Source organism: Gekko japonicus, unplaced genomic scaffold (assembly GCF_001447785.1).
Source record: "Gekko japonicus isolate JY-2015 unplaced genomic scaffold, Gekko_japonicus_V1.1 scaffold1029, whole genome shotgun sequence".
Taxonomy (NCBI): Eukaryota; Metazoa; Chordata; class Lepidosauria; order Squamata; family Gekkonidae; genus Gekko; species Gekko japonicus.
The window spans coordinates 158368-168772 of NW_015167081.1; the positions used below are offsets into that span (position 1 = coordinate 158368).

At 48.5% G+C, this 10405-nt stretch overlaps 1 protein-coding gene across 1 annotated transcript in view; it reads left to right on the forward strand.

The window, feature by feature from the left end:
* Window positions 1-10405, forward strand: part of ADGRG1 (adhesion G protein-coupled receptor G1) — a 25219-nt gene that overhangs the window by 12519 nt on the left and 2295 nt on the right. Inside the window, exons 8-11 of the mRNA XM_015412822.1 lie at window positions 1394-1497; window positions 1586-1704; window positions 3883-4151; window positions 8932-9040. Coding sequence (XP_015268308.1) covers window positions 1394-1497; window positions 1586-1704; window positions 3883-4151; window positions 8932-9040 — 601 coding nt within the window. The remainder of the gene's footprint in view (window positions 1-1393; window positions 1498-1585; window positions 1705-3882; window positions 4152-8931; window positions 9041-10405) is intronic.

Sequence of the window (10405 nt, forward strand, 5' to 3'; positions counted from 1 at the left end):
GACCCCCTTTCTTAAAAAAGAGACTGGGGGGGGGGGGGCAATAAAGCAGGCCGAGACTCTGCTGGAAACCCTTGACAGCTAGTCACAAGTAGATGAAGTTGACAGAGTGTAGATATGCAGTAAAGTGGAGCAGAAGCTGTTTAAAGAATAAAGACAGTTTATTAAGAAGAGAACAAACTTTGTAAGAAAGAGGAGAGAGAAACAGAAGTCTAAGTGTCTTAACTAGCTAGGAGGAAGTCAGGAAGGAACAGATCTCAGCAGGAGCAGGAAAAACCCCAATTGAACCAATCAGGAGACAGGAAGGAGACTATTTGAAAATAGTAGGAAGTCCCTAATTTCACTATGCTAACTAGTTGTCCCCTCTGCTGCCCCCTGCAGGATGTTCCTGTCATCTTTTGTTGATCTATGCACAATAGACCTTGCATATCCCAACAGATGATACTGGGCTAGTTGAACCAGTAGTTGGATACAGAGTGGGGCAACTTCATATGGTTCCACTGAAAACAACTGCTAGATGGTGTCATCTGTCATTAAACAACCCTGAAGGGTCTTTGGTTCAAGTTTTGGTGGAGTTTAGTTGTGAGCAGATATTTATGATCTGGGAGTCTAACCCTATTACACCTGGCTACTTTTGTTTAGCTTGGCTCTCCTCCCCGTTTTGACACAGTAGGGAACATGGCAACAGTCCTAGAAGAGAGTTGGTGCCTTTGTCCTCTCCCCCACCTGCATTGCCGTATGGGTTGAAAAGTTCATCAATCCATCTGGGTATGCAGTAGATACAGCTGCCAACCTCCAGGTGGGACCTGAAGATCTCATGGAATTACAGCTGATTTCCAGACTAAAGATCAGTTCCCCTAGAGAAAATGGCAGCTTTAGATGGTGGACTCTATGGCATTGTGCCCACCTGAGGTCCCTCCCTTCTCCATACCCCACCCTGCCAGGCTCCACCCCAAATCTCCATGAATTTCCCAACCTGGAGTTGGAAACCCTAGTGGTGGACCTGTGTCATATGAGGCATGTTGGGCCCATGGACTTTGAGAGTCAGAACCCTGGTGGATGCTCATCCATAGCTGATTATCTAAATGAGAGGCCTGTGACGTACCTTATTTTTCTTGCTGCCTTTGAACTATTCACAGTCCTGGTTTGGGCCAGAGAACACTCAAAATCACAACAGAAATGGCCATGTAGAGGGACACAAATGAGCTGCAGAGAACTTTGCACGTTTTGCATTGTGGGTCCTTTGGATTTTCATTCTGCAGTGTTTTAGAATGGGCCTTTCTGCTGGTACCGCTTATTCCCTCGTATTATTACTATCAGTGGATCTCATTGAGTAGAACTCTTTTGCACCTTCCATTTAAAAGTGTAACTGGAAGGATTCTCCCTTTGATCTTAGCTGGCCAAGCTGGCTTCTGGAACACGTCTGGCTCCGAAGTGAAAGCAGGACGGAATCACACGATCTGCCTTTGGGACCATCTCACCTTCTTTGCGGTGCTGATGGTGAGTGCCGAGGCCCACTTCGGTTTCCTGCAGAGTTGTTGGAAGAATGCCCCATCTCCGAATTAAAGCCTTTTCCTTCTCTCCGCAGACGTCCTCCCCGGATCTTGACCACATTCACCAAAACTACCTGACAGTGATCACCTATTTTGGCTGCGTCATTTCAGCTCTGGCGTCGTTCTTCACAGTCTGCTATTTCCTTTGCTCCAGGTAAGTGGTGTGCTTCTTTCTACTCTGCGGCTGCTTCCGGGTGGGAATTTTCTTCTCCCGTGGAGAGCGAGGATCCCTCTGCTCCTTCTGAGCATATCGTATGGCATCCCTGGGGCTTCTCCCATGAAACTGGTCCAAAAAGATCAACTGCTTTGAGCCAGTTCAAAGCAGGTTGATTTTTGAACCAGCTTAATGGGAGAAGCCCCAGGAATGCCATTCGATATGCTCAGAAGGAGCAAAACGTTGCACAGATGTCCTCCTTAAATGCCAGGTGACGAAGGTGAGATGCTGCCTGGACCCTCTACCTGCCGCTCTGCTTTTACAATGGCAGGGAGCAGCTCACTGCAATGGGCCATTCCCCTTGAGCCCTTCAAAGGGTTTTTTGTTTGCTTATCCTGATGAGCCACACTGTGGCATGAACACTCAGTTTGGTGGGGGTCCCGGCTACAGGGAGCCTTGGGCCATAGTTGCCATTTTTACACCCATCTTGACAGGGAAAAAGAAGGAGGGTGGCGGCAGCCAGTAGAGCAGAAATGAGTATTTGTGGATGTTGTTCCTGCTCTGTTTGTTAGACAGTGTGGTGTAGCGGTTTGAGTGTCAGGCTAGGATTTGGGAGACCCAGGCCCAAATCTCCGCTCTGCCATGGAAAGTGAGCAGAGACACACGGTCAGCCTAACCTCCCTCACAGGGTTGTTGTGCGGATAAAATGAAGGAGAGGAGAAAAATGCAGTTCTCCTTTGGGTCCCCGTCGGGGAGAAAGGCAGGGTTATAAATGAAGGAAATAAATAATTTGCTGCAATCGCAACAGGGGGTGCATTTGTGTGGCCGCGTGTGGATGCAGTCTGAAGTCAGGGTACAGCAGAGGTGCAGGACAAGGGAGGCCTGGGAAGAAGAAGAAGAGGAAGCAAGAACAGGGCTTGTTGGGTTTCCATGAAGAATGGGTGCAGGAGGTTCATACGTCAGGCAGAAGGTGGGTGGTTCTGGGGAAGATGGGAGTTGTCTAAGTTCAAGACCGATTTCCCACAAACTGCCGCTCCGCCCTTGCTCTTCCTTTGCCCCCAATTGTATGAGTCAATTTCCCGCTGTGCAGCTGCATTTTGACCTGCAGCTTCACCCGATTTCCCCTGCATCTTTTCGATCCTCAAAAAAAACACACCAGGATTGAAAAGATGCAGGGGGGATCGGGCGAAGCTGCGAGTCAAAATGTGGCCACGCAGCAAGTAGTGGGAAATTGATGCATTCCACTGGGGGGGAAGAGCGAGGGCAGAGCAGAGTCTTGTGGGAAATCAGTCCAAGCCTCTTCGAGTGGCCAGTGGCTGAGAGCTGGCAATCGGGAAAGTCCTTGAAGAATCTGGCAAATGGGGCTGTGACTCTGTGGGAGACCATCTGCTTGGCATGCAGAAGGCCCCCATGTTCAATCCAAGTAAAAGGACCAGGTGGTATGTGACGTGCAAGACCTCCGTCTGAGACCTTAGAGAGGGGCTGCCAGTCTGAGTAGACAATACTGCACTTGATGGACCAGTGGTCTGATTCAGTATATGTGTGTAACGATGCTCCTGCCCCAGCCTCTGACAAACCAGTCAGTTGTAGCAGCTGCCATGTGCAATCCAGCATGTATTGGGCAGAGATTTTTTTTTTTTTGCAGTCCCGAGTCTTGGGCCCTGATGGTGGTTGCCTGCAGCTAGTGTCCCCCAAGGTGGAACTCGCTGTCTGTTCAGTTTCCCTGTGACTGTTATGCTTGGAATGTGGAGAACTGAGTGAAATCTTGATGGCTCAAGGCCAACACAATGATCTTTGGCTCCTGCTTCATTTTCCAGCCTAGCCACCGTCCATCCATGTGACCTCATAAGCTGAGCTCAGTGCCAAGAAAACAACCAACCAGCAGAGTTAGGGTAGCACCCTGGGTAACCAAAGGTTTTCCTGGGGTTGTGGCTCACAGTAATCCCATACTGGTCGCCATCTTCCTTAACAATGAGTATAAATGGAAACCCCCGTAGCCTTCAGGAGCCTGAGGTGCCTTGGATGCACGTTGGCAACCATAGCCTTTTGTTTTGTGTGCATCACTCATTGGCAGAGCAGGGGGCACTTGACAGCAGACAGCTTCATGACCCAAAGTCCTAAAGGTATGAATGCCGTTCAGGGCTTCAGAAAAGAAATATCATATCTTGTCCTCCACAGGAAAAACGAGAGGGACAGTATTGTCCATATCCACATGAACCTCCTCTGGGCCATCTTCCTCCTTGACGTCAGCTTCCTCATCGCAGTGCCCCTGTCCGCTACCGAAAATGACGTGGCTTGTAAGGCAGGCGCCATGTTCCTGCACTTTGGCCTGCTCGCTTGCCTGACCTGGATGGGGATTGAGGGCTACAGCCTCTACCGGCTCGTGATTGAGGTCTTCGATTTCTCCACCAGGAACTTCCTCCTCAAGCTGTGCCTGGTGGGCTGGGGTAGGTGTTTGAGGAGCTTGGGAGCAGCCAACAGAACTGCGAAATACGGCTGCCCAGTTTGAGGGGCAATGAGCAAATGTTTATGAAGACAAGTATGAAGTGTTAGGTTCCTGTTGGTTACCCTTTGTTTGGTTATTGTTGCTGCTCTCGTATATCAATGCCAGGTATATCAATGTCAGGTTGAGGTGTCACAAGAGCCAGTTTGGTGTAGTGGTTAAGAGTGGCAGACTCTAGTCTGGAGAACCGGGTTTGATTCCCCACTCCTCCACATGCAGCCAGCTGGGTGACCTTGGGCCAGTCACTGTTCACTCAAGAGTTCTCTCAGCCCCACCTACCTCACAGGGTGTCTGCTGTGGGGAGAGAAAGGGAAAGGAATTGTAAGCCGCTCTGAGACTCCTTTGGGTAGTGAAGGGCGGGGGCAAAAAAAATTGATGTTAATATGAAAATTTTATTTCCACCCGCCTGCCCCATGTTCTGAGCAGAAACTCTTTGTCAGAGGAAAAGCCCGGTGAGAACACCTGCTGCAAACAGTTCTGCAGAATTTTCTAAGCTACTTCTCTTTCTTCTGTTCCCTCTCTGGAACAAGCAAATAGATTTTAAGCTAGCTGCAAGAAAAATTTATGTCCAATGTATCAAGAATGTTGTGGGGGATTGCAATTAAAATTTTATACTCTTTCCTGTACCTTTTGGCTTACAGTTCCAATACAAAGTACAGTAAAACCCCTTTTACATCCTCCCCAAGAAAATGCCTGTGACTTAAACCCAATTAAAAGCTCTCACAAATAAAAGCTTCACAGTGTTTCCTAAAAGATTCTGAAGATCCTCACCTCCACAGGGAGCCCATTCAACAAGGTGAGAGCTGCCATAAAGATGGAATGGGCTCTAGCAGATGCCAAGTGGGACATCTTCAGCTTTTGAGTATTTGTGGAAATTTGGTCACTTAGTCACTGGCTTTGGGGATGTAATCCTCTTGTAGGGCGCCATTGGTGCTGGCATCGGAGGTTAGGAGTTTGGGTGTGCTCCTGGACTCCTCGTTAACGATGGAGGCCCAGGTAGCAGCCACTGCCAAGTCGGCCTTTTACCATCTTCGGCTGGTGCGGCAGTTGGTCCCCTTCCTCAACCGCGATGACCTGGCCACAGTGATCCATGCGACGGTCACCTCGAGGCTAGACTACTGTAACACTCTCTACATGGGGCTGCCTCTGTTGCAAATTCGGAAGCTGCAACTAGTGCAGAATGCTGCAGCCAGGCTGTTGATGGGTCTTCCTAGACGAGACCACATCCGGCCTGTGCTGAAAGCGCTGCGCTGGTTGCCAATAGCGTACTGGATTCGCTTCAAAGTGCTGGTTCTTACCTTTAAAGCCTTATATGGCCAGGGACCAGCCTACCTAAGGGACCGCCTTTCCCACACATGTTCCCCCAAGGGAACTATGGTCGGGGAACCAACATCTCCTGGATGTTCTAGGCCCCAAGACAGTCAAACTTACGATGACCAGGGCTAGGGCGTTTTCGGTGGCGGCTCCTATCTGGTGGAATGAGCTCCCAGAGGAGATCCGGGCCCTGCGGGACCTTGTACAGTTCCGCAGGGGCTGTAAGACGGAGCTCTTCCGCCAGGCTTTCGAATAGGAGCCGCCACCACCACTGTTCCATCAACGCCCTATAATTTCCGCACATTACCACCGCTGGCGCGGGTTCCATCGGAGGGAGCGGGACGTTTTTAGGGGATGACGGGGCAGTGGGAATATGCACTGCTGTTGTTGTGTAGCTATACCATTGAGAACACCATCTTGGTCTAAAACTTGGAAGTGAGTAGGGGAGCACCGAAATGTTTGTTATGAATCTTATCTAATCTGTCTATTTTGTATTTTAGTATTTTATACTGTTTTATTGTTATTATCTGGCACTATGCATCTGTAAGCCGCCCTGAGCCTTCGGGGAGGGCGGGATATAAATCCAAATAAATAAAGTAAAATGAATAATAAATTGTAATTTAGTGCTAGTATTTTGCTAGGTGCTGTATACCCCTGAAAACACTGTTGGGCTGAATTTTCTTTGGTAGAATTCAGGGGGAAAGTGGCTTAGAACCTTTCCCCCTCAGTGTTCCCTCTAAGCTGAGTTAGTGTGAGCTAGCTGAGTTTTTTAGCCTCTGGCTCACACGTTTTTGTCTTGGCTCAGGAAGGATGGCTCCAGAGCAAACTAATTTATGCAGTAGCCAAATCGCTCACTCACAACTTTAATGCCAGGAGCCCGCAAAGTAGAATTTTTGCTCACAAGACTCCAATAGCTAAGAGGAAGCACTGTTCCCCCTTAGAACATTTGTCACCTCTATAGTAGTAAACACTTTGCTTTCTGTGAAAAAACAAAACAAAAAAACCACACCCATGGTAGAAAATAAACCCCAGATAATCTACCCAGTTTTGCCATTGGCGGTTGTTTTTTTTTAACCTAGGGTTGCCATTTCCCTGGTGGGGCCAGGGGATCCCCTGATTTCAGGGGCCCCAATCCCACCACGGCCCAGCTCACTGGCAGGGGAAGCCCCACCCCTAAGAAGCCCCTTTCTGGCACCAGTGTGATGTCACATGGGAGTGACATCACATTTCCAATGTTGGGGACAGCACTCTAAGTTTTGGGCAAAACTCTATGGTTTTGAGGCCCCCCAAAACCATAGAGTTTTGCCCAAAACCTAGAGTGCTACCCCTAATGTCAGAAATAAAGGAAGGATTGGGAGTCCCCCTGCTGGCAGCCAGGGAGGACCTGGCAACCCTGTTTTAGCACCATGGGATACCAAAATACCTCATTGGAGTTTGTTTTTCTAACCCATTAATTCATTAAGAGAACAGTGATCCAGGGAACCCTATCTAAGTTCTCTGGAGTGATACAGCCCTTCATGCCAAAACCACAAACAAACATGATGATCAGAAGGGGGTGGTGGTGCTGGAGTCAGGCAAGATGAGGCAGCAGAGATTGTGCAAAGGGAACAGGTGTGAAGATTGGTTTGAAAGAAGAAGAAGGAGCTGCTTGGTGGACGGGGAGGAAGCAGTTATCCCACTGTAGAAAAAAACAAGAGTAGCACAACCAACGTTCCCTCTAAGCTGTGGAGTCTTGCGAGCAAACATTCTACTTTGTGAGCGACCAGCATGAAAGTTGTGAGCAGGCATTTTGGCTACTGCATAAATTAGTTTGTTCCGAAGCCAACCTTCCTGAGTGGAGACGAAAATGTGTGAGCCGGAGGCTAAAAAACTGTGAGCTAGCTCACACTAACTCAGCTTAGAGGGAACACTGCTATGGTGTGTGTGGGGGAGTTTGAAGTGCTGGGCATCGGGCCAGGGCTACAGTCTGGGAGAAGGACCACCCTCACTGGGATGCTAGATCACTCTACCTCAGACTAACTCAGCTTAAAGGGAATACTGGTAGCATCCCCTAGTGGCCACTGAATGCTAGTGCAAAAAATGAATTTGTTGCAAATCCTAAAAGGAATAACTTCTGTTGAAATATATGTACATACTTAGAAATATGCATTCTGTTTATAACAGAATGCAACGGCAAAAAGTATTCCAAATATTAGCAAGGATCTGTACATAATTGTTTTCTGATTTTGTAATCTGGTTTTATTACATTTTGTTGTTTGTATATACGATACTGGCATTGTTTTCCAGTTGGCCTTGAGTCTCAGTGAAAAAGGAAGACTATACATGAAATAAATAAATAGCTGAGTGCCTGTGGCTCAGTGGTAGTGTTTGGTAAACACAAAGGGTCAAGTTTAATCCCCAGCATTATTAATTAAGGCATTTCTATGGTGCTTTTCTCCCCAAAGGGGTTTACAGAGATTTCCAAAGCAAGCCAAATTAAATAATATAATCTAAACAAGCATGACAATAAGCAAGGCAAACACATCCTGGGCAGGTCCTCCTTCTGCTGCAAGCTTCATGCCAAATGCCTGTCAGCTTGTGCCCAAGGACTTGCCCCTCTGCCTAGGCTTTTATCCTTGCAGAAGCAAAGCTAGATGTTATGCAGCTGGCAAGATTTCCCAATGCCTCTTCTCTCTCATCCTTATCGCCACTTAAATGATTTCATTTGGTGTTTTGACAGACCTTTTTCTGTATGAGAACCACCTAATGCCAGTCAGAACAGAGGGTGCTGTGCGCAGTGGACCAATGGTCTCACGTGAACACATGAATCTGCCTTATCCTGAATCAGACCATTGGTCCATTGAGGTCAGTATTGTCTACTCAGACTGGCAGTGGCCCTCTGGGGTCAAAGGGCAAGGTGTTTCACATCACCTCTTATCTGGTCCTTTTAACTGGAGATGCTGGGGATTGAACCTGGGACCTTCGGCATGCAAAGCAGAGGCTCTACCACTGAGCTACTGCCCTTCCTGGAGCTTGGCACAAGGCAGCTTGGTATGTTCAGCCCGCTTGTCCAATTGCTTTATGAGTCTCTTAAGAAAATACAACGCTGCCTTGTATTGAGCTATATTATTTGCGCATTTGGGCAGGGGTTCTTTGGGGTCTTCTAGGATGAGCAGGGGTGCTCCATGGATCCTTTGAACTGAAGGATATGCAGCATTGTACTCTCAGACCGAACCATGCTCTTAAACATGGACATTGCAGAAGACACAGAGGCAGGAAGGGGCACATTGTCCCCAGAATGAGCACTGATCAGGCCTCTGGTGTGAATATGGAAGCTGTGTCAGAAGCATAACGTATCAGGGTGAAGCCAGCATTTAGAAGAGTGGTGCAGAGATCTGGGATAGAAACACTAACTCATTCTTTTTCTGCAGGGCTTCCCCTGTTCCTTGTGACTATGATCCTTGCAGTTGATCAGTCAAGCTATGGACCATACTCGATTAAAGTGTACGAGACTTCGGATAGATACACCAATGCAACCATGTAAGTTGATGGTTGGGGGCCATGGGGAAGGTGGATATTCTGTCACCATCCTGCAGTGAACTTAATTTAGGGTTTAGCCTCAGATTGTTACTTATCTCTGCTTCTGTATTCTCCCCCAAGTCTCTCCTGTGAAACTCCAGTGTGGAAAACGATCCCACTTGACTCTACTTTGTTTCTGCTGGGATATTAGCTCCTCAGTGGGTGAGGCCTAGAAAGCGAGAATGGGGTTCCACTGTAATCCCACTGAAGCCAGGAGGATTAATCAACAAGCTGCATGGCCTGGTCTGGACTAAGGCAGCACCTAAATTGAGCAGATGCTAGAATCCGTGGCATGCTTTGCATTGTCTTCTGGATCTGTAGGCACGCCTTCTCTCCCCCCCCACCACCAAATGAGCCACAGAGGGTCAAACTATTTCCCAACATGGGACTGCCAACCCCAGCTTGGTGGTGGAAAGTGCCATCAAGTCGCAACTGACGTATGGTGACCCTATGGGGTTTTCAAGGCAAGAGACTTTCAGAAGTGGTTTGCCATTGCCTGCCTCCAAGTCACAACCTTGGTGTTCCTTGGAGGTCTCCCATCCAATTACTTGCCAGGTCTGACTTGACACGCCCGGGCTAGCCTGGGCTATCCAGGTCAGGGCTCAGCCTCAACTCAATCCCTACAAAATGCAGGTGGCTACTGGGGGAGGGAAGGTTTGGCCCAGGAACTGGAGTGTCTCCTGATCTGGATGGGGTTGCACTCCCCCTCCCCAAAGGAGTAGGCTGTAACTTGGGGATGCTGCTGGATCCAGGCCTCCTGTTGGGTAAACAGATGGCAGCTTTGGCTGGTGAGCCTGCTGTGGCGCTTGCTGGAGAGGAAAGTGCTTGCCACTGTAGTGTGTGCCCTTAGGTTAGATTAACTGCAGTGTGCTCAACATGGAGCTGCGTTAGACTAGATGGCCTTTCTGGTACCGTTCTGAGTCCCGACCCTATTTTGTGTAGTACATTTTTACCCCGCCCTTCTTCCAACAAGCTCTGGAAGCTCGTTGAGTATGATCTTCCCTCTTCCATTTTATCCTCACAACAACCCTGCAGGGTAGGACAGCCTGAGGCAAAGTGACTGTCCCAGGTCACCCAGCAAACTTCCCAGGCAGAGTAGGGAATGTGAACCTGAGCCTCCCAGATCAGAGTCCAGCACACTAAGCCAAACTGGCTGTGTGGCTCTTTCTGTGAACCTAGTTGTTGTATTGTGTCTGTGAGAGAGAGAGAGAGAGAGAGAGAGAGAGCGCAAAATGCAAAAACTCTGTGCTAAAGAATATACCCGAGGAGGATATCTGTGAAGATGAGAAACCTGCTATTTTTTTTGGGGGGGGGGGTTACTTTGCT